This window comes from Equus przewalskii, chromosome 26 (assembly GCF_037783145.1).
Source record: "Equus przewalskii isolate Varuska chromosome 26, EquPr2, whole genome shotgun sequence".
In the NCBI taxonomy this organism is placed as follows: Eukaryota; Metazoa; Chordata; class Mammalia; order Perissodactyla; family Equidae; genus Equus; species Equus przewalskii.
In genome coordinates this window covers 4,966,590-4,989,779 of record NC_091856.1, presented here as the reverse complement: position 1 = coordinate 4,989,779, position 23,190 = coordinate 4,966,590, and the positions used below count along the sequence as shown (strand labels likewise).

The 23,190-nt window shown below is 56.4% G+C and overlaps 1 protein-coding gene across 3 annotated transcripts in view; it reads left to right on the top strand.

Annotated features, from left to right (window-relative positions):
• Positions 1–20,453, top strand: part of CORO2A (coronin 2A) — a 53,502-nt gene extending 33,049 nt beyond the window's left edge. For all 3 annotated transcript variants that reach the window (XM_070595773.1, XM_008518991.2, XM_008518992.2), the window contains exons 3-12: positions 7,530–7,646; positions 10,045–10,194; positions 11,428–11,607; positions 12,324–12,440; positions 13,119–13,223; positions 13,921–14,017; positions 14,790–14,902; positions 15,216–15,306; positions 16,231–16,505; positions 17,509–20,453. In XM_070595773.1, the coding sequence (XP_070451874.1) occupies positions 7,530–7,646; positions 10,045–10,194; positions 11,428–11,607; positions 12,324–12,440; positions 13,119–13,223; positions 13,921–14,017; positions 14,790–14,902; positions 15,216–15,306; positions 16,231–16,505; positions 17,509–17,640 (1,377 nt within the window). In that variant the 3' untranslated portion in view covers positions 17,641–20,453. The remainder of the gene's footprint in view (positions 1–7,529; positions 7,647–10,044; positions 10,195–11,427; positions 11,608–12,323; positions 12,441–13,118; positions 13,224–13,920; positions 14,018–14,789; positions 14,903–15,215; positions 15,307–16,230; positions 16,506–17,508) is intronic.
• The last annotated feature ends 2,737 nt before the right edge of the window (positions 20,454–23,190 follow it).

The following is a 23,190-nucleotide window of genomic DNA, read 5'->3' as shown; positions in this document are numbered from 1 at the left end:
GCAGGCACTGTGAAGGCCTTGGAGGCCAGGGAAGGAGTCTGGCTCCATTCTGAGTCCAATGGGAAGCCACTGGAGGGTTGAAACTCAGTTGTCATGTGCAGCCTGATCCTGGGTAAAATGTGCGATTCCTTTGGGCTTTCTGAAATGTTATAAATAGCTCGAGGACACATGTTAATGGCTACCATCATCACAGGCTCCTAGGAATTCAGCCACAACAGGAGCTGGAAGCCACTAATCAGGACTCACACCTGAGCATCACAACACAGATTCTGACTCGGCGGGTCTGAGTGGGCCGGAGAGCCTGCCTTCCCACAAGCTCCAGATAAAATACGGGATGCCCGGTGAAATCTGAATTTCCGATGAACACCAAGTAACTTTTTTTGCTTATTTTTTTCTTTCTAATTAAACTTTTTGTTTTGAGGTCATTGTAGACGCAATTGTTAGACATCATGCTGGGGGCTCCTGGCTGCCCTTCACCCAGTTTCCCCCAGTAGTAACATCTACGAGACTGTAGGACGATATCGAAACCGGGATGTCGGCATCGCTCCAGTCAGGATGCAGAACACTGCGTCGTCAGAGACCCCTGTGACAGCCACCGCCACTCCCTGTACCCCCACCCTCTCCTTAACCCCGGACCCCCGCTCACCTGTGCTCCATTCCTATACTTTTGCCATTTTAAGAAAGTCATGTAAATGGAACCGTCTAGTGTGTCACCTGGGCTTGACTTTCCGCTCAGCGTGGTTCTCTGGAGATCACCCCGGTCAGTGCGTGTATTGATAACCCACTGCTTTCTATTGCTGAGTGGTATTCCGCGGTGTGGACACACACAGCTTGTCTAACCACTCATGCCGTGAAGGCCGTCAGGATTGTTTCCAGTTTGGGGCTTTTACTGGAAAAGCTGCTATAAACGTTGGTGGACAGGTTTTTGAGTGAACATAAGTCAGTCTCCGTTTCTCTGGGATAAATGCCCAGAGAGCAATCGCTGGGTCGTAAAGTAGTTACAGGTTTCGTTTTTTAAGAAACTGCCACTCTTTTCCCAAATAATTTTTTAATATAAGTAAAATATTGCATGGAACATACACCAACGAAATTATTTGTTGTTTATCTGAAATTCGGATTTTACTGGGCATCCTGTATTTTTATTTGCTAAGTCTGGCATCTCTGCCCCTGGGCAGTGTGACGCTGTTGGTTTGTAATCTGCATTTCCAGAAGCTGGCTCTGATCGAGTTCTTTTCATAATTATGAAAGGATTTCAAACACGAAATATAATGAACTCTTCTACACCCAGATTCTAGAATTTTCAAGAGTTTACTACTCTTGCTTTGTCCATCCCTTTTTTTTCCTGAAGTATTTTAAAGCGAATCCTGGATATTTTGTCATTTTTACACAAACTTCAATATGCAATTCTAAAAAATAGGGACATTTATGGCAGAACCACAATGCCAGGATCACGGCGTCGACAGTAAGTCCTGGGTCACCTGGTTCCCAGCCCATGTGGAAATGTCCCTGATTGCGCCATCAGTGCCTCTTGTGTTTGGTTTGTTTGGGGTCCAGAAAGGCCCACGCATGGCATTTGATTGATACTTTCTTAAGTTACCAGATCCAGTGTGCTGGAGCAAGGACGAGGGGTGGAGAGAAGGGACCACATGCTGGCCCCTCCTGCAGCGCTCCCCCGGGGCGGGCGGACAGGCCTGCGGGACCTTTTCATGTCACCTCCAGGGCCAGTGTTGTGCTGATGCCTTCGTTAACCCATCTGGTGGGGAGTGTGGCCCCACTGTACAGACGAGGATGCCGAGGCTCAGAGAGGTGGCTTCCCGGAGGACCCTGAACAGTAAGGATGAGGACCCCAGTGTGGCCCAGACCTGGGGCCTCCCTCTCGTGCCCACCGGCAGCGCCTGAGGCGGCTCTGGGTTCCGTGGCTCCTGCTCCGTTACCGGGGTTACGTGCCCTCCGGGCAGAGGTGTGAGGAGGGAGGCAGGAGCTGGCTGATCTTTAATGGAGTGTGTGCAGGCGCGCGGGGGCGGACGCGCCTGCCTCGCCACAGCGTCCAGGAAGTTCCTCTCGAAGGGCCAGCTGCCCCCGGTGATGTCAGGTGTCCCTAAGGGAGTGACTCCGCAGTCAGGGCCCTTCCTCCTGCGCTGTGACCAGGGTGAGCCTGTGGGAGGGAGGTGCCCGCAGCCCTGGCAGCCAGCCCAGCTGTGCTCGGAACAAAGGCCCTGAGGTCTGCGCAGGCCCTCCCTGAGCCTGGGGCCCGGCCTGGCCTGTGCAGAGCCGCCCGGGGTAGGAGCGTGGACTTTGCCTTGAGGTGTGGAGTGTGGGGAGGAAGGAAGGAAGGGCAGGCAGAGCCCTGGGGTGGACCCTGGAACACTGCTGGGAGTGACCAGGCCAGAGGGGGGCCTCGGGCCTAGGAGCCAAACCAATGCCATGGTGGCCATGGGAGAAGGGAGGCCTTCACTGCTGTGCCCCCAGAGGCAGGCGGCCCTGACCCAAGCCTGTGTCTGACCATGTCACTCCCCTGCCCAGACGCCTTCCCAGGCTCCCCAGGGTCCGCGCGGGAAGCCCTGCCTTCCTCGTTGGAGGCCTCCATCGCCCGGCCAATGGCTTCTGTTTTTGAGTCTCTTCCAGGTCAGCCTGGAAAAGAACATACTCAGGAATGGGCCTCTGCCTTCAGATAGCCAAGGAGCTGGCCTGGGACAAGGGAGACGGTGGCTCTGGAGTCCCAGAGGACAGAGCCGGGACCAGGGGCGGAGAGCGAGGGGCGGCAGGGCCGTGGGGGCCTGCGGGGCGAAGCAGGAGGCGCTTTCTGTCTTCGAGGGCTGACGAAGGCGGAAGAAACCAGCTGGGGAGAAAGGGAGCGCCCTCTGCAGGGGGACCGGCCCGTCACCAGCTGCCCTCCGGGTTCACCGCTTCCCGTGCGGGGTGCGGTTTCTCCCGTGGCCGCCTCAGGCCCCTCTGTGGGCTAGGAGGGGGCGCTGAGGAGGGACACTCGGCCGTCCTCCTGGGGGCGGGATATGTGCATTTTAGCAGCAGGTGTGTTCCAGGGTCGGGGAGCACTCTTAGCATCCTTCCCTCTACTCAGCTCCCAGCCTCCTCCGGGCGGCCCTCCTGCAGTCTCACCCCCTCCAGTCAGGATGCGACTCCTCTGTCCCGGTGTCCATCTCCCCACAGGGTCCAGCCTCACCCTCTTGTCTGGCCTCCTCTCCCCTGTCATATTCCAGTCTACCTTCCTGCAGGCTGCTTCAGGCTCCTCCCCACTGAACACCTACCTGTGGCACTGCCTTTCTGGCTTGAAATGCCGCCCCCCCACCCTAGCCTGGTCAAAGACTTTTCTCTTTAAGGCCCAATTCAAAAGCCTCTTCCTCCAGGAAGCCTTCTCTGGTTGATCCCCAAGCCCCAAGTACCTCGTTTTCTGCCACTACTTGCACAGAGTGAGACCTGGCACATAGTAGGTCCTCAAAGAAAGGCCCGCTTGATGCCAGTGATAACTATGGTGTGAGGACGGCAAGAGGCAGACCAGGCAGTGAGAGGAAGCAGTGCCAGCTCTGGCCCCACGGCCCTAGCCCGTGATTGTCCTCCAGCGGCCTCAGCGGCTGTGCTGTGGTGGGGATGGCTGTACTGCTTGCTGGGGGGTCGGAGGTGAATCAGACAAGAGAGCAGTGCCCCTGGCACAGAAATGACTCCCAAGTTACCGTTCCTAAAGAGAAGCATTTGCAGCCGCGTTCCTCATGGACCTGAGTGTTCTCCAGTCCCTCCATGGGAATGCCATGGAGGCATCGTGCACTCCCTGAGGCAGCCTGGAGCCACTGCCCCCGGGCCAGGAGGGAGGTGATGGTGGCCCCTGGGAGCAGCTCGGCCTGGCCCTGGCGGCGTCCCGAGTGGCCCCTGAGCAGGCCCCCTGCGTCCTCTGAGGAGCTCCATGAGCTTCCCCCCGTACCAGGCCCTACCCCAGCCTTTACTGCCCTCATCCTTCATCCTCACCCCCCTCCCACATCCTGCTACTGTTGCCATTTTGTGGATGAGGAAACTCCGGCCGCAGTTGGCACATAGTAGGTGCTGCCGCAGAGATTCGAGCTCAGGAAGCCGGCCAGCCCGCCGCCTGGCCTCTCCTGCACTGTGCGGCACACCCTGCAGTCCCCGAGGGCGCCCGCGGCCACGGCACCACTGCGGTGGGACAGGCCGCGCTCGCTGTCCAGGCTGAGGCCTGCCCCGCAGTGCCCCTCCCAGTGCCGGCTCTGCCTTCTGGGCCTTGTTGGCCCACCGCGGAGGGGCAGGTGGCAGCCCTGCAGGCCAGGCTCCGGCTCCTGCACCGGGTCCAGGGTGCTCCACGCGCGGGGAGCAGAGCAGACGATCTCCTGAGTTCGGGCCTGTGTCCCCGTGGAGCAGAGCCTGTTGCTGGCCGGTGGCTGCCTGATGGACCAAAGGGCGGCGGTGGCCCCCTGACTCCACGTGTCCCTGGCCTGGTTGGGCTGTGCGTGGCCCGTGAGCCGCCCACCAGACTGGCTAGTGTGTTGGTGTGGGACCTGCGCAGCTGCGACCGCCCCGAGACAGGTGTGCCTGCAGCAGAGGACGAGGACAAGGACGAGGGGCGGCTGTCTGGGCGCCGTGGACACTGCGGACCTGGGACCACGCTGGCCTCCGGCCCCGAGGGGCTGCCCTCCCAAGCTGCCAGGCCCGAAGCCCCATCTCTGGCTGGCCGAGCTGGGAGGGGAGGCAGAGACCGGAGGGGCCCCTGGGCTGTGTGCTCCCTTCCGGCCTGACAGTCGGCTCTTGAGAAGCCTCAGGGCAGGAACGGGTGCGGCCCTGGGCCCGAGTGGAGGGAAGGGCCCTGGCGGAGACTGGGTGTGCCGGGCAAAGCCAGCCCTGCTCAGGCCCTGGGCCCAGGAAGTGATCCAGAGAAGGGAAAGCCCGTGTTCTGCATGGACACTGACTCAGAGCGGGCTGGAGCTCCCTCGGAGCACAGTTCAGTCCCCCGCAGGCTCACACTTGGGAGCCAGAGCCCTGGCTCCCGCCCCGCCCCTTCCCCCGCCCCCCCCCCCCGCCCCCCAGCGACCCTGGGCAAGCCCCTCCTCCGCTCTGGGGCCCGCCATCCATTAGTGGGAGCCATTAGTGATGCGTGCCACGGGTGCCGGATGAGAGGGCTCTCCTGTGTGCTCACCATCGTGGCCTCAGAGCCCTGCAAGCTCTGCAGTCTTATGACAAATTTTTGGAACCCTGGAAAGACCCATCTTTTCTGAAAGCCTGGAGTTCTGTTCTTAAGTACCTTTTTTATGGCAAAACTTACACAGTTTTTATAGAAAGTTTGGGAAATTTTTAAAAAATGCAGAATTTGATAAAAGCCACTAATTTGTCCCACCATCTGGAGATGACCATGCTTAACATTTTGGGGCATTTTGATATGCACATGGACGTGTGTGTGCTCACCTGTGTGCATAGAATCATAGCTGCTCGTTTGAGCACTTACTACAGGTCATCACTGGAGAGCGTTTCAGGCACAGCGTCTCGTTTTACTCTCATACGATCCTGCAAGGAGGGGTTATTCACTCTACAGATGAGGGAAAGGCCTGCAAAGTCTGAGCAGGTGCATGACACAGTCGGATTTCAGGTTTTGAAAGCTCACCTGACGACAGCGTGCCAGTGGCCTGGAGGCTGGGCCAAAGGTCTGAGCCGGCCATAGGCGCGGTGTGCTCCCTTCAGGGCCCCGGCTCAGGGGCTGCCCAGCCGCAGGGGGCAGGCAGTGTGTCCCTCTCTTCCCTGTCCAGGGGCTCATTGTTTCCAGCCACGGAGGAGACAGAACCAGCTGCAAGAAATGGAGCTTTTCCCCAGCTCCCCACACGCCACTGGGAAACGGCGCACGTCCACATTCTTTCCTTTCTTTCTCTCTCTCTTTCTGACTGTATGTGAGGGTGTAATTATTTTTTCTGAACCCTTTGAGAGTTCAGGACGTCTTTGTCCTTTCTCCCTAAATCGTTGACTTTTTCCTAAAAAGAAGAATATTCTCTTACATAACCACTGTACCTTATCAACTCCACTGAGTTTAACATTGCAACAATACTTTAATCTGACGTTCATGTTCCAGTTTATCAAATAATGTCCTCCATAGGGTTCCCTCCTCCACTACGGGATCCGGGGTGGGGCGAGGTGTCTAACAACCTTTCCTGAGGGGTGAGAGCTGAACTGGGGAGAGTGTATCTGAAGGGGAGCCCAGGGTGGGGGGTGTGGACGAAGGCTGCGTTGGTGGGCAGAGGGCCCGGTTCCTGGCCCCTGTTCTGCCAGGACCATGCAGTGGGACGTGTAAAATGAATGCATTGGTCCCTGCCAGCTCCGCGTTTCTGTGACTGAACCGGTGTGGTTGCCGCATGACCCGGGAAATCCAAGTCTCCCTGTGCAGTTGGAGAGCCCAGCTTCAGGGCTGTCGGCATGGGCTGTGGGCCCTGTGTGTCACCCGGCACCTCATGGGGATTCTCAGCAGGAAAGAGGGAAAGGGAAGGAAGTGCCTTTTCTTTCTAATTGAAATAGAATTCACATACTATAAGATTCACCCTTTAAAGTGTACGATTCGGTGGGTTTTAATATATTCACACGGTTGGTTGTGCAACATCACCACTATCTAATTTCAAAAATAATTTCATCACTCCAAAAGGAAACCCCAGAACCGCGAGCAGCCACTCCCCCTGCCCCCTCCCCCAGCCCTAGGCAGCCACCAGTCTGCTTCCAGTCTCTCTGGATTTACTTATTCGGGATTTTTCATATCATCAGTCAGGGTTCTGAACGCCAGGGACCAGGGAGTGTGTTAATTTGCTCAAGCAATGAAACCACATCTGGTACCTCATCTAAGTGGAGTCACGCAGTATCTGGTGGCTTTTCACGTCTGCCTTCTTTCACTTAGCATAACGTTCTCAAGGGTCATCCATGTTGTAACATGTATCAGTACTTCCTTCCTTCTTTGGCTGAATGATATTTCATTGTGTGAATATCCTATGTTTGTCTATCCAGTTGTCCGTTTGGCTGTTTCCACCTTGTGGCCATTATGAGAAACGCTGCTGTGAACACTGGTGCACGCGCTTTTTGTGGAGCCGTGTTGTCAGTTCTCTTGGGGATGTACCTGGGAGTGGAACTGCTGGGTCACGGGGCGCCTCTGCGTTCAGCCTTTTGATGAGCGGCCAGCCTGTTTCCCAAAGTGGCTGCACCGTGTTGCATTCCCGCCAGCAGTGTCTGGGGAAGGTCTTTTCACTGAACACCTGCACTGCGCTCGGCCCTTTGCACACCTCCTCTCCTGCGCTCCTCACACGAACCGTGTGAAACACCCATTGCTGCCTCCGTTTCACCGAGGAGGACACTGAGGCTCCCAGAAGTGATGTGACACCCCCAGGGTCACACAGGGAGCAATGGCAAGTGCTAGATTCACCCCAGTTCTGTCCCGTGCATTTTCCAGTCTGCTCGGGGATTGTTGACTGCCCGAGTGACTGTCCAGATGCTAACGTGGAGGTAGCCGCCTCCCCGCCCCAACCTGCCTGGGCCCTGTTTTGCAGACGGGAAAGTTGGACCCCCACTACCCGAAGGTCTGCGGGCACAGAGGGAACGTCTTAGACATCAAATGGAACCCTTTTGATGATTTTGAGATCGCCTCCTGTTCTGAAGATGCCACGGTGAGTCAGGCGTGGGCCGCCTTTCCCGAGAGGGGGGCGGGGGCAGGGGGAGATGGGATGGTGTCCGTCCTCGGTTCTGATGCTCCTGACTCCTTCATCCTTCGTGAGGTGAGCTCCCTGTGTGGGGCAGGGTGACTTAGATGGAGGAGGAGAAGTTATGGGCCCCGTGGCATTGGGGCACCCCCCTACTCTCTGTGGGCCTCAGTTCCCCCACCTGTAAAATGGGCATAATAGCTCCCAGCCATCCAGTGAAGACCCAGTGAGAGCCATATTCCAGCGGGAAAGCCCGGCTTTTGGGGAACTATAAAATGCTGCAGAGCATTTTCACTGTAGCCGGAAAACATTATGCCACTTAATTTCACAGACAGTGGGGACGGGAGCTTTAAAAGGACAGGAGTGGGAGCCTTCTGCAAATATGGACACCAACACCATCCCAAAAGCTTCAGTACCATCCCCTTTTTTGAGTCCCTGTTCTGTACCAGGGCTGTGGTCCCTACCCCCACCACATTCAGTGTTATTTATTCATAGTTTATTCTGTACCCTGTCCTAAAACAAGGTGGGTATGGCTTAAAACAAAATACATGGACGTGATCAGACGATTAAAATCAGGATAAAAGTCATGGGTACCATTTCTTGTGAGCCACTGTTCCTGACTCTCCTTCCGGTATCATTTCACTCAGTCTTCCCAGCAGCCCCACCAGGTGGGATATTTTTCTGATGGGGAAGCCGAGGATCTGAGAGGTGCAGCACTCTGTCTGAGGCCACACAGAGCCAGGCTTCACACTGAGGCTTGATTCCAGAGCCCAGTCCGTTTCCATTGAGCTGTGCCACTTCCCTAAAGAGCAGCAGCCACAGATGGAGGAAGTGAGGAAATAATACTAGAAACGTTAGCTGTGGAGGGTTGTAGCTGTTGAATTCCAAGTGTAGCTCTGAGCTGCCTGGCAGCCAAGGCAAAAAGGGAAACAGACTGTATTGCAGAACCCTCGCTGTCTGATCAAAGGAAAGAGACCAGTTCGTCAGGAGAAGCAGCTAGAAAATTCTAAGAGGACTTGTGTCAGTTTCCATATAGGGGATTTAGGAACACAGGACAATGTCTGCCGAGGTGGCTTCACTGAAGTGGCAGTCAGCCCCTGTAAGAATTGGCCTCATCTCCAATGAGTTCAGGGCTTCTGACGGGGTGTTGAATATCTGCTTCTTTCCCCACTCCCGGAACACCTACCCCTTCAGGCCTGCTTTGAAGGCTCCTTTCAAGGTCTTTATTAAATTTCTAGCTAGCTCAATTGCCTGTCACTGTCCCTTCCCAGGTGCCCCAGGGGCAGGATGAGTGGACACCACTATTGGGGGTGGCAGCGTCTAACCCTGACCCCAGGGCCTGTGGGGCAGGGACGAGCCTCTAGTCTCAGGAGTGTTGGGGACGGGCTCTGCACCTCCCAGACAGAGCTGCACAGAGTCTATCCTCCAGCGAGTTCAGTTCTGTGCGGAAACAGCCCGCCCTGGACTCCTATCTCTGGAGCCTGGCATGCTCTCGTGGGGTTGGCTTTATGGTTTTAAGTCCAAGACGACCAGGAAATAAATATTGGCTGAACTGAAAGCAAAGTCTACCTGACAACCTGTGCATCTCTAAGGGAAGGGGGCGTACAATCCCGTGGGGACCGGAGGAGCACCAAGTCAGCACCATCCCCAGCTGCATCGCCTCTGCAGCGGCCCTCTGTCCTCCGCTTGTATGCCTCCGTGGCGGGGAGCTTACTTTCTAGGGTGGAAGCACCTTCCATCCTCAACAATACTGCTCTGGGGGGGAAGCCCCAGCCCCCCTGCCAGGCCCTCGCTGTGGAGTACAGGCCTGTGACTCCATCCAGCCTGGCCCTCTGGCCTTCAGGCTTTCCTCTTCCCGGCCATCCAAGGGGGCCCTCCAAAGGAAAGAGCATGTCCTGCTCCAGAGACTGCGATGGCTCCTTAGTGCCCTGCGGATGATCATGAACCCGTTCTCCTGGCATTTGAAGCTCTGCCCTCGGCCTTTGGGCTGAGGAGGGGGTAGAGAACTTTGAGGGATATGCTAGGCTGGGAGGCAGATCTGCTCTCACATCCAGCCTGGGAGCCAGCCTGTGGCCCAGCTGCCCCTTGGCTGCCTCAGGTCATTAGAACAGCAAAGATAACCAGGGGCCATTTGGAGGCCCGGGGTCATCTCTGGTCAATGCCAACCCCTGCTTGGGCTGGAGGACCTTGGCAAAGCCCCTGTCCCTCTGAGGGACGCCAGCTGCCCCTCCACTGAGTGAGAGGTGGACAGAGAGAGAGATCCCCCAGCCCTTCTGCTGGGCACTGCCAGCTCTGTGGCTCAGGGTGGCGGAGGTGCTGGGGTGACCCTGGCTAACACTCCCCCCGACCGTGTCTCCCCTGACAGATTAAGATCTGGGACATCCCCAAGCAACTACTGACAAAGAACCTCACGGGCTGCAGGAAGGAGCTGGTGGGCCACGCGCGCCGAGTGGGCCTGGTGGAGTGGCATCCCACGGCCGCCAACATCCTCTTCAGCTCCGGCTATGACTACAAGGTGGGTCTGCCTATTCGTTTCCTGGGGCTGCCCTATCAAATGGGCAACCCGGGTGGCTTAAGACAGCAGAACTTTATTCTCGCACAGTTGTGGAAATCCAAAACCGAGGTGTTGGGAGGGCCCTGCTTCCTCCAGAGGCTCCCGAGAGGGGCCCTTCTGTGCCTCTTCTGGCTTCTAGTGGCTCCCGGCCTTCCTTGGCTTGGAGCTGCCTCACCCCAGCCTGCGTCCGTCTTCCCGTGGCCTGCTCTCTGTGTGTCTGCACGTCCTCTCCTCCTCCTATAAGGATGCCCATCATCGGCTTTAGGGCCCACCCTAATCCAGTATGAGCTCATTGTAACTAATTCCAGCTACAAAGACCCTATCTTCAATTAGGGTCACGTTCCAGGTGGACATGAGTTTTGGGGGGACACTATTCAACTGGTAAGTCTGCCTGGAGGGCACGGGCTGTGCCCCACCCAGGGGAACTTCCCCTGCTCCGAAGACTGCCAGCTGGCGGGCTGTGGGCCCTGTGGACTGGGGGGTTCACAGTAGGGGAGACCATGGTTCTATTTCGACTCGGTCTCTGACTTGCATGGTGACCTGGGGAAACCCCGTGTCTTCTCTGGGCCTCAGTGTCTCAATCTGTACACAAATAGGGTTGGTGTGACCCTAGCCATGGCTTTTGAACTCTTCCCTTCGCAACTCTGTAGGGCTTCACTCGCCTCGGGGGCCCACAGGCCTTGTACCCCCTTCAGAAGGGAAAGGATCAAGTGCTCTTTCACCGGTGGGTGGCAGGTGTCTGCCGGCTCCTGCTTCCCTTGAGCAGAGTATTCTGTATACAACTCCGGGGGTGCTATTCACACCATAGGCCACGGGAGGGGATTGCCCTGACGGCGGGCAGTGCCCAGCCTGTGCAGCTGAACATGGCAGCCTGTTGGTCTGTGTGAGGTGGGAACTGCTGCTAGGCTGTTTGAGCCCGCGGGACTCCTGGGGCCTGCCCGGCGTGGACGTCCTGTTGCTCCAGGGCAGATGCTGTTCTCTTTTCACTGCCAGACAGCCTGACCCCTGGCTTCCCCTCCTGCTGTGTGGCAGCTTCAGCAGCAGATCCCTCCTCCCACCCGAGGCCCCGGGGCCAGACTGCCATCTGGGCTTCCCTGCTGGGGATACCGTGTTTCCCCGCAGCCTGGCGGCGTGTGGCTGTGGGGGCTGGCGGGGGGGTGGCCGCGTGCTCAGCGCCCGCTCTCTGCCGTGCAGGTGATGGTCTGGAACCTGGACACAAAGGAGTCTGTAATCACCAGCCCCGTGAGGACAATTGACTGTCACCAGGACGTGATCCTCTCCATGTCCTTCAACACCAGCGGCAGCCTGCTGGCCACCGCCTGTAAGGACCGCAGGATCCGGATTCTCGACCCTCGAGCCGGGACCGTCCTCCAGGTGGGGCCAGGCGGGGCTCTGGGTGGGTCAGAGGAGCAAGGAAAGGAGCAGGCCCGGGGGAGGCTCCTGAGGACAGGGCAGTGACGCTGTCGGCGTTCTGGCCGAGCCTTCACATGGGCTGGCCCTGTCTGTTGAGCCGTAGGACATGTCATCCCCATTTTTCAGAAGAGAAAACTGAGGCGAACGTAGGCCGAGCGACTGGCCCACACCGAAAGCCAGGACTTGAACCTGGTCTAACTCCAGAGTTTGGCAGTGCACCTGGGCTCTGGCAGGAGGTGTGACCTGGGGTCAGAGCCCTTGGGACACCCCTGTCCATCCACTGTGGGCCTTAGGCCAGCTCCCGGAGCCTCTGTTCCCTCCTCTGCAGCATAGGCCCTTGGTGTTTCTTAGTTCTTCCTCTTGGAGGATTAAATAAGATAACCCAGGTGCCAGAGCACGCCTGGCCCCATGCCTTGCATACAGTGGGTGCTCAGTAATCTTTCAGCAAGAGCAGGAGCTGGGCAGAAGTTTGCCACTGTCCTAGCCCAGAAAAACAACTCTCAACCAAAACAGTGGGAGAACCTCCATGTGGGTGGGAGGAACCCAGGAAGGCTTCCTAGCGGTGGTGCCCCCAGAAGGCTTCTCCAGGAAGAGCTGGGGTGAGAAAGGCAGGCATTCCAGGTGAAGCAGCAGCATAAGCCAAGGCAGGGAGTCCTTGATGGCACATGTCCCTCCAGGAAGCCAGCTACAAGGGGCACCGGGCCAACAAAGTGCTGTTTCTGGGGAACCTGAAGAAGCTGCTGTCCACGGGCACATCCCGATGGAACAACCGGCAGGTGGCCCTGTGGGACCAGGTGAGTCTCCCACACAACCCTACCAATGCCCCCCGCCATCACTCCTCAGCTGAGTGCTGGCTTCATTCATTCATTCATTGAATTTACTGACGAATAACAGGGAGATGCCAACAACCGAAGCTGCTAGCTCAGACCTTGTGATCTTGTCGTTCAAGGGGGGAGAGCCTGGACCCAGGAGAGGCCCGGGTGGTGGGGAGGGGACCAGGACTGGGGGACAGGGAGAAGGAGAGGGCCTTGGGCAGAGGGCACAGCTGGAGCAAGGGCTCTGAATGACATCCCGAGGCACGTGGGCAGGAGGAGCTGCTGTCAAGGTAGCTGAGTGTGGGGTGGGGGCGAGGGCCAGGCCAAGCAGTGTTGACTTGAAGGAGCTGTTGGCCCGAGTTTCAAAGACTGGACGGGTTACCTCCTCTCTGAATCTCTCTCCTCGTTTATTACAGTGAATAATAAAACAGGAGAGGAGGGCTGGAGAGAACAGGTGTGTGAGAAGTGATTCCTTCAAGGCAGGATGCTGGCATGATCAAAGGTGCTGGTCTCTCTCTCACACACACACAAACAGCCTCTTGCACATGCACACGTACACACATCGAGAGCCCCAGGACAGGGATTCTTAGCTCAGAGAGCACCACTGAGGGCCCCATGTGTGACCCGCAGGCCTTGCTGGTCTCCCTTCCCTTGCAGGACGACCTCTCTGTGCCTCTCACAGAGGAGGACCTAGATGGCTCCTCCGGTGTGCTGTTTCCCTTCTATGACGTGGATACCAACATGCTCTACGTGGTGGGGAAGGTGAGCCTGGCACAGGAGGGAGGTGGCTGCCTGGACCCCTGAGGCAGGAGGCAGAACTACCCCAGGCCTCGTCCCACTGGTGGCCAGACAGCAGCCTGTGGTCCTTGGGGTGCAGGGCAGGGACTGACCGGAGTCACTGAGCCCTCTCCAGCGTGGTGAGCCCAGCGCCACGTGGCCTCCTTCCCAGCTCCCGGGAGCCCCTGGGCCCGCGTGCTGGCAGCTGAGCTGAGCTGGTCCCTCCCCCTCTGGGCCCAGGTGAGGAGGGGCCAGGGGTGTTTCTCAACGGGGCCGCCTTCGAATCAGGGCAGAGCAGGCCTTCCTTGGGGGGGACTGTCTGGCTGTGGCACCCCTGGCCCCTGCTCCCCAGTGCCAGCAGCAGCACCCCACCCTGCCCCGCCCCATCATTATGACGGTGACAACTAGAAATGCCCCCCTGAAGGGTCAGACCCCCGGATGGCCTCAGGACACGCCACCTGTGACCTCTGTGTGCGGCCTCCGCTCCCGGGGCTGGGCCTTGGAGGCACAGGGGTGGGCTTGGGTCATGGTGGGGGGACTGAGCGTTCAAGTGAGGGCCCCTTCTGCCTTGGTGACAGTTCCCTGGTGTTCGCTCACCGAACGCCAGGATTCTGCTGCCTGGCAGTGGGGGCCGGGCGGGGGCTGATGGGCAGCTGCTCTGAATCCACCTCCTCCCCTGCAGGGAGATGGCAACATCCGCTACTACGAAGTGAGCGCCGACAAACCGTACCTGAACTACCTGACCGAGTACCGCTCCTACAACCCACAGAAGGGGATCGGTGAGTGTGGGACACCCAGGCCGCTTGGGTGGGATGAGACAGGGGTGAGTGGGGTGTGGGCCCTGCCCTGGAGGGGCCTCATTCGAGAGGGGAGACGGCGGGCCAACACTCTGCCTCGGTGGGAGCTCTAGTTGAGGTGTGCACGAGGCTCTCCGGGAACACAGAGGAGGAAGTCAGGGAAGGCTTCCCGGAGGAGGCAACACTTGAGGAGCTGAAAGAGGAAGCAGAGCACAGCATGGGGAGAGAATGAAGGTGTTCTAGGTCAAGGTGGAGCAGTACAGTAGCAAGGAGACGGGAGAGACCTAAGAGAGCCCCAGGGAGCAGACTTCACCTACTTTTTAAGTGTGTTTGGGATTAAAAAAACAAAAAGGAACTAACTACAGGTTGTCTAAGAAACCTGCTTAAACATAGAGACACAGCTAGATTGAAAGGAAGGATGGGGAAAGATAGCAGCCAACACGAATGGAAGGGGAGCGGAGCAGCTCTGTGGCGAGCCTCGGGGCCGAGCTGGGGCTGGGCTGCAGGGCCTGCAGCAGAGCACACGCCTGTGAATGTCTAGCTGAAGACGTGTAAGTCCCTGAAGGTGGGGACGGGTCTGATCCCTTGGGCCCCATCGCCTCAGCTCTGCAGGGCCCGCCGAGGTGGCTGTGGGGGCGGGACGCTGCGAGAGGCGTCTGTGTCAGTCCAGAGCGCAGCCAGGCTTGGCCACACCCCTGGGCCCCTTGGCCCCGCCCAGCGAACCCCTGGGCCTTCGCTGGCCCTCTGCCCGCAGGTGTCATGCCAAAGAGAGGTCTCAACGTGTCCTCCTGTGAGATCTTCCGCTTCTACAAGCTGATTACGACCAAAAGCCTCATCGAGCCCGTGTCCATGATTGTGCCCCGGCGGGTGAGGCTGCTGGGGCTGTCTGGGCGGGAGGCGGGGCGCCCCTCCTGGAGCCGTGGCCCAGCCCCGGGCAGCCGCAGGGAGGCCTTTCTCGCGGTCAGCGCCGCGTCCCTGACCCCGAGAGCTGGGAGCCCTGAGTCTCAGCCGTCTCTGCTCTTGAGTTGCTGTGTGACCCAGGCCACATCCCTTTGCCCTCTGGGCCTCGGTTCCCTCCACTCACAGGGGTTGGCAGAGTCTGGCCCCACCCTCTAAGGGCCCTCCCGGTCTGGCAGCCTGCGCTCCCACCGGGCCCTCACTGTCCTGACTTCTCCTACAGTCGGAGTCCTACCAAGAGGACATCTACCCGCCCACGGCAGGGGCCCAGCCCTCACTGTCAGCCCACGAGTGGCTCAGTGGCATGAACAAAGGTGAGGAGGGCTAGCAAAGGCCTCGGGCCAAGGTCGGGGGAAGGGAGTGTCCAGTCGCCCCAAGTAGCTGAGAGGGGTTTGGCCTGTGTCTGTGTCCTTCTGTAACTTGGGAGGGCTGCCCCTTGACCGTCAGTCCCCAGTGGCTAAGACGGTCACATAAGGTTCCAGGAAGGGAGGAGCTGGTCACAAATGGCTCAGGAAACTCCCTCCAAATCAAGGGTTTTGCCCCGTGAAAACTTCTTTGAACTTGGGCTGTGCAGAGTGACTGGGTCGTCCCCGGCGGACGCCTGTTGCCCATCCGCCCTCCACAATTACTCTTTGACCCGAGACACCCCCTGGGCAGCAGCCCCCACCCAGGCCCGTCTGCCCGCTCTGCCTGCCCTGAGTCAGCCTCCCTGTCCTGTGAACACAGGGGCCACCCCAGGGGGAGGTGGTGTGTGATCCCTGCTCCCTGACCCGAGCAGCTGCCTCTGCCATTGGGATCCCTCTCCCTTTAACCCCCTTTTTTTGTATAACCCTGAGACAGTCTCGCGCCTCTCTGGGCCTCAGTTTCCCGTCTGTGTCGGTGATGCCTGCCTCCCCTGCTGCTGGGGGCACTGGGAGAACTCATGAGCCGGCAGAGGGCAGCGCTCAGCGTGGGGGGGGTGCTGTCCGTACACGGCCAGGCAGGCTGTGCTGGAGGAGCTGGGGTTTGGGGGTGGCCCCAGGACAGGAACCGGCTGCTCCTACAGACAGGCCTCCTCAGAAGCCGCCCGCGAGGAGCTTTGCGCTCCCGTGGCCCCAGTTCGTGGGCTGTGCCTGTCTGCGTGTGGCCGTATCTCCCGCACGTGTCGCGTGTGCCTGCGTGCCCGCGTGTGTCAGAGGCCCCCTCGCCATCTGGTCCCGGGAACTCAGTCCTCACATGGTCCCTTGTTTCCCTCCCAGGGCCAGTCCTGGTGTCCCTCAGGCCCGGCTCCCAGCTGCTGAGCCACCAGCCTCTGTTTCCAGAGAGACCCCTCTCCAATTCCATGGCCCCCGCCTCCCCCCGGCTCTCCAGCCAGACAGGACAGCTGGCTGCGGAGGATGCGTGGAGGCCCCGCTCCCTGCTGGAGGAGAAGGCGACGCGGCGGGCGGCAGAACAGAGGCTGGAGGAGAAGAAAACCTGGTTCTCAAACGGCTTTGACATCTTCGAATGCCCCCCGCCGAAGACGGAGAATGAGGTGTGAGCCAGGGTGGGGCAGGGGCCTCAGGGGGTGGGGGCAGCTGCCAGGGGGAGGAGAACACGAGGGGCGAGGCCCGGCCCCTTCACTAGCTCTGTTAATTCGTTCAGCAGACAGGCCGTGAGCACCGTCTGTACGCCCAGCTGGTGGGTTTCCGTACAGATGGTGGGGAACCACCTGCGAAGTGTGGAGGGCTTGGCCTGGTGGCTGTCCAGTCCCTTCCAGTTCTGACCCTCTAGGATTTTCTGTGCTTTCGGAGGCAGCGTTTATCAAGTGCTGCTGTGCGGCAGGTCCTGGGGCAGGCGCTCAGATATGTCATCGGATTGAATTCCCTCAACCGCCCCGGGAGTCAGTATGTCGTGGCTGAAAACACGAGGGCTGGCATCCACAGTGGGATTCTGATCCTGGCTCTCCAGAGCACTAACTGTAGGGCCTCGGACCTGGGGGCTGAGTCTCTCTGAGCCTCAGTTTCCACTGTGGTAAAGTGGGGGTACTAATACTACCACCCTTGTAGGGATGTTGTGAGCATCAGTGGAATAACAAAGGTCCTCCAGGGGTGCGCCCAACATCTAGTACCCTTCCATACAGCAGCAGCAGTTAGGATAATGCTGAGGTGAGTTTTCTCACCCCCAGTTCCCAGAGGAGGAAACTGAAGCTCAGAGAGGGTAAGTAACTTGCCCGAGGTCACACAGTTTAGTGATGGTGAAAACTCTAATCTCGAGACTTCAGAGCCAAGTATCCTTTCCTCCATCCCATGGGGGATCCAAGGAGGCAGAAATGTCTGAAGCATCAATTCTTTTGGAATTTCATTTATTGGGTGAAGAAAACAAGATTTTTGTAAAAGATTTATGCAATGGCTGCCCCTTCAGGCCTCAGCCGCATTAACTGAATCACATCCACCTTGCTGAGTCAGAAAGCGGCAGTGTCTTATCCCTTCTGCTGGAGTCCTGCCCCTGCGCCCGGGACGCCCCGGTGAGCTCTCCTCTGTTCTCTGCTTTCCCAGCTGCTACAGATGTTCTACCGGCAGCAGGAGGAGATCCGAAGGCTCCGCGAGCTGCTGGCCCAGCGCGAGGTCCAGGCCAAGCAGCTGGAACTGGAGATCAAAAACTTGCGCGTGGGCTCGGAGGGGTTCTGAGCCGAGACCTCTGCCCAGTGCCCTCAGGGACACCACTCAGCTCCACGGGGAGGTCTGGGATCCAGCCACAAGCCCCCCAAGGACAACCGCTATTTCTCTCGTTTTTACCAGAAAACGAAACTCTGGGTCGCTGAGAGATTCCAGTGGGACGTGGTGCCGTTTTTCTATTTGCCTTCTCGAAACAAGTGTCTGAACTGACTCTTTTTAGATGAACTTGCCTTCTGTTTAATCTGTTTTTAAGGGTCCACGATGAGCTATAACTTCTCAAGAAGAAAGAACGTTGTAGAAAGTTAGAGCTGGAAGGACCGAGGAGGTGACCCTGCTTAATGATTTTCAAACGGTGGTCCGTGGGATCGGGGAGGCTAGGTAGACGGGCTGTGTCCCCACTGCCGCTTTCCGACCAGATGCTCTTCTGTTTTATATATTGGCTTCTATGGAATACATAATTCTGCTACTTAAAAGAAAATTTAGAAGTTTAAAAACCAGTGATCTGCCCAACTCCCTCATTTTACTGGTGGGGAAACTGAGGCCCAGAGACAGGCAAGTGATCAAGGTCCCCAGAGAGTTCAAGGCAGGGCCAGGCTGAGCTCCTCATCGCCTGGTCTGCCTTTGCTGTTTCTGGGCTGATACAGATCTCAGCCCACAGGGCAGGAGTCCGTTGGTTCCGGCCTCAGCTGAGTCCGGACTCACTGACGTCCCGCAGGCCCTTCCTCTGCCCCACCTCCAGTCTCAATTCCTCCATTGGAACAAGGGGGATCCTGGAATAAGCTCCCCTCTGCAGCATCTGCCCCTCGAGATGAGAAACTTTGGCCTTGACTTGGGGAAACGATCTGGGTTTGCTGCAGGAATTCACAAGACATTGGCACAAGGACAGAGGGAATTTAACTTCAAGGAACTAAGTCAGGGTCCAGCCCAGTTCTAGAACACAGACAGGAGGCCAAAAGCATCCTCTCTTCTTCAACCAGAATCAGCCGGATGTGGGTAGACATTATCCCCTGTGTGAGACACAGACATGAGAGCGGTGCGGCCGACCACTGACTGACACCACCAAAGCCCTCAGGTCACAGAGCCTGCCTCCCCCAGGAGGATGTAGGCAGATTTCAGCCATAACAGAGAGGCTCCCAGGAGGGAGGGAGCCCCAGCACCGGAAGTCACAGGCAGAGCCCTCGGGAGGGCTCCTGGAGAAAGATGACTGCACTGGCAGGGCAGCAGGACCACGTGGCCCTGAGGCTCCCTTCCAGCCTGAGAGCTTTCCATGTCCCTCCTTTGTGAATCTGTGTTCTGAGCCCTTCTCGAAGGTTCTCTTTCTCAGTGGTCAATACAGCCGCCCAGCTAGAGATGGAGAATGTTGGAAGGAGGTGTAGACAGTGAGTTTTGCCCACTGATCCAGGAGCTAGGATGGGGACTGCAGGAGGCCACCTGGCCCGGTAGGTTTCAACCCAGGCTGTACATCAGAATCCCCTTGGGAGCGTTCAGGAAATACAGATGCCCAGGCCCAACCTCGGACCACTTGAAGCTGAATCTCCGAGTAGGGCCTAGCCTTGTGTATGTTTTTATAAGCTCCCAGGTGATTCTGCAATACAGCGAGGATGAAGCCCCCCCGGGTTAGTCCATCGGCACCTGTTTGCAGTAAAGATGAGGCAGACAGGGAGTGCCAGACAGGAGCTGGGACTCTAGCCCTGTCCTCTCAGTCCTGGCTGGAGGCTCCTAAAATCAGGAAGCATTGTCCCGAGCCCTCACTCAGGTCTCTCTGGGCCCCCTCCCTGGCCACAGCGTGATGGGGGCTCTGTGCTCCCGATGGCCCCCTTCCCCATGGCTGAGGCCCCCTGTCTCCTGTGCACGCCAGACACCCATGTTCCTTCTTTTATCCCCTATTTACTCAGTCGCTGGGGCTCGCCAGGCTTGCCAAAGGCCAAATCCCAGGTATTGTCAGGGAAGCAGAGCTCTGCTGGATGGGGTTACCTCTCTCACCTCTTTGTGGTCCGCACTTCACAGTTTACACAGCCTCCCACCTCCGCTCACAGACACTTCCTCTCCAGCACCGCCAGGCAGGCATCAGTATCCCCCTGGTCAGAAGAGGGGACGCAGCCTCAGAGCATGAGCCAGCATGTCCGGGGCGCTGCTGCAAAGCGCTGGAGGCGGGGCTGAGTCTGGGGAGTTTCCCAGCAGCCCCCTCTGCACAGAGCCATCCCTTCTCCAGCTCTCCCCACCCCCAGGGGGGCCCAGACCTCATGCTTGGAAACAATATGAAGGCATCCATGAACAAACTTTTTTTTTTTTAACATCTAGAATAAATTATTTAAATTATTTCACAGCAAGGGAGAGGGATAGGTAATTTTTATCAGATATTTTTTTAAGCCATTTTTTAAAATTACGTTTTTGTTTGTGTTCTTGACTGATGACGTGAGCTTGCCAGGCACTGGCAGAGCCAGGCTCCAGGCTCAGGGCAGGCAGAACGCGCGCTCATCTCCCTGCTCCGTCTCCTGGGGGCCGACTGTTGACTCAGGAACTTTCCGAGGATGAAGACCGCACGGGGACATGAGCCTTGGGGTGGACCCACCTTAGCTCTGCATTAATTGTTCTTCCTGGAACAAACCTTGAGATTGTATCATCGAGGGAAGCAGGAAGTCGGAAATCGATCTATGCTCTTAATATGAAACCGTGCCTGAAACAGTTTGAATGATTGTTTTAATGTTGTTTCTGAAATTCCTTGTACCTTTGTAAAAAAAAAATAAAAGTGAAGATAAATAGATGTGGAATCGTGCAATGGAAAGAATGTAACAAAATAATAAACACCTGCCTAGACATTTTAATACACGGAGCGTTCCTTTTCTTGATTTGTTCCACAAATACCATTAAGAACCTACTGTTGGGGCCAGGCACCAGGCTGGGAAACATGTGAGACAGACTTGGTCCCTGCCCTCTGAAGAGGTTTCATCATGCTTAGGGGAAAGGAGAGGGAAAGGATAGGGGAAGGGCATGCTGCTCTGGGAAGAGCAGCAGGGAAGTCTTCCTGGAGGAGGTGATATTTAGGCAGACACCTGAAGGATAGATAGGAGTAAGCAGGGCAAAGTGCACTTCTGGAAAAGAGTGTTCCAAGCAGAGAAAACTGCCTATTCTCTTGTCAGAAAACAAGCAAAGGGTGGAGCATAGACAGGGTAGGCATCAAGGGATTGAGAGAAGAGCCAGGAGCCTTGTAGTGGGAGCTGAGACTTTTTTCCAGCTTTGTTGAGGTATGGACTGACAAAAATTGTATATGTTGTATGTGATTGGGGTTTTTTAAGGACAGCCCTTTTTTTTTCTTGCTGAGAAAGATTTGCCCTGAGCTAACATCTATTGCCAATCTTCCTCTTTTCTTTTTCTCCTCAAAGCCCCAGTACATAGTTGTATATTCTAGTTGTAGGTCCCTCTGTTTTTTTCTTTTTTGTGTGTGAGGAGGATTCGCCCTGAGCTAACATCTGTGCCAGTCTTCCTCTACTTTATATGTGGGATGCCTCCACAGTGTGGCTGATGAGTAGGTCTGCAGCTGGGATCCAAACCTGCAAACCCGGGCTGCCGAAGCAAAGTGCACAGAACTTTAACCACTTGGTCACAGGGCCTGCCCCCTTGTAGGTTCTTCTATGTGAGCCGCCACCACAGCATGGCTACTGACCGATGAGTGGTGTGGTTCCGCGGCTGGGAACCAAACCTGGGCCGTCAAAGCAGAATACGCCCAACGTTAACGGCTGGGCCATCAGGACTGGCTCTGCATGTGATTCTTTAAGGTGTACACTGTGTGATATATGTATACACTGTGAAATGATTGCCACAACTGCTTCACAGTTGGGTTTGTGTGAGATCTACTCTCAGCAAATTTCAGGTATACAGTATAGTTCTGTTAACTACGGTCACCGTGCTGTTCGTTAAATTCCTAGAACTTAGGATTCTTATAACTGAATCCTTTTCCCCCAGCCCTCAGCCCCAGCAACCACCTTTCTACTCCCTTTCTATGAGTTCAACTTTGTTTTTAGATTTCACATCATAGTGATACCACAGAGTGTTTACCCTTCTCCGTTTGTTATTTCACTTAGCATATTGTCTTCTGGGTTCATCCATGTTGCAAATGGCTGGATTTCCTTTTTTAGGGCTGAATGACATTTCACTGCATATACATACACTACATCTTCTTTATCCATTCATCCTTCCAAGGACACTTAGGTTGTTTCCATGTCTTGGCTGTTGTGACTAATGCTGCAGTGAACACAGGAGCGCAGATACCTCTTGGAGATCCTGATTTCATATTCTTTGGATATATTCTCAGAAGTAGGATTGCTGGATCACATAGTAGTTCTATTTTTAATTTTTGGAGGAAATCCCATACCATTTTCCATGGTTTACAGTCAATGGGAGCTGAGACTTTAGCCTGGGGGCAATTGGTGTTTCTAGGGTGTTTCTTACAATTGTGGCAACGGTTGGTTCTCCTGGGGAAACAGCAAGAGAGAATCAAGGGTAAGTGAAAAGTGTAGGCAACGCACAGTATCTGGAAGGCCACAGCCAACCTCGGCCATCTACAGGACTGCAGTTTTCTGAGCACGACTGGACTAGCTTCACTAAGCAGGGATCCCACCCCCTTCCAGTTAGCCCGTTAGGAGTGTCGACCTTAAAAATAAGATAGCCAGTTATTTTACCAGCAAAATGGGTTTATTCGGCACTAGCAAAGGAATTGCAATTTCTGACTACCAAGCTATAGCAAAAGCCATAGGCAAGTCCAGCAAACAAAGGAGAGGAACGTTATTTTATAGAGAAAAAGGAAGAAGTTCGGAAGGATAGTTTCAAAGGAAAGCCTGTCAGTGGAACACAGGAGTTCAGTGTGGTGACGGTTTCTCCCTGGCTGAGTGGCTGGGGTAGTCGATTTCAAGTTGGGGACACACCGTACCTCTCCTCCTGCTGGGGTCTGTAAATGACGATTCTTGTAATTGACGTGGAGTCGTGGCGTGTCAGAGCTCCCCCTTCTGGCGTCCCAGCTCAATTTAAAAAGAGGGTTTCTTAACTTAAAAGCAAATTTACCTATTTTACCCTCAAAATGAGTTTATTCTAGAATAGCCAAAAGAATTACAATTCCTGACGTGTGCACTACGGCAAACCACAGGCAAATAAGAAAAAAAAACACGCACGAGAGCCGCTTTTATAGAGAAAAAGGGGGAGTCGGGAGAGGCTGTTCTAAGTGAAAGTCGATTGGGGGAAAATAACAGTTCAGGGCAGCAACCGCTTCTCATTGGCTGCGCTGTCGCTGGGTCGGGAGAGAAATCTTCCTTCGCCAATAAAGCCGCTTCACTTCCTCTCCACGATGCGAGCAGTCTCTTCGTAACTGACGTGTGCGCCAGGGCGTGAGGGCTCCCCTACAGGCCTTCCCGACCTCAATTTAGTGGAAGTTTCTTTCATTAATTTCCACACTGTATTGCGTTCGCAGGAGCGCGCCCCCGTTTCTGCTGCGGCCACCTCGGGCCAGACTGAGCTGGCTGCAGGGGCCTGCGCCCTCGCGGGGGCTGAGACGTGCTGCGGCAGGCGGGG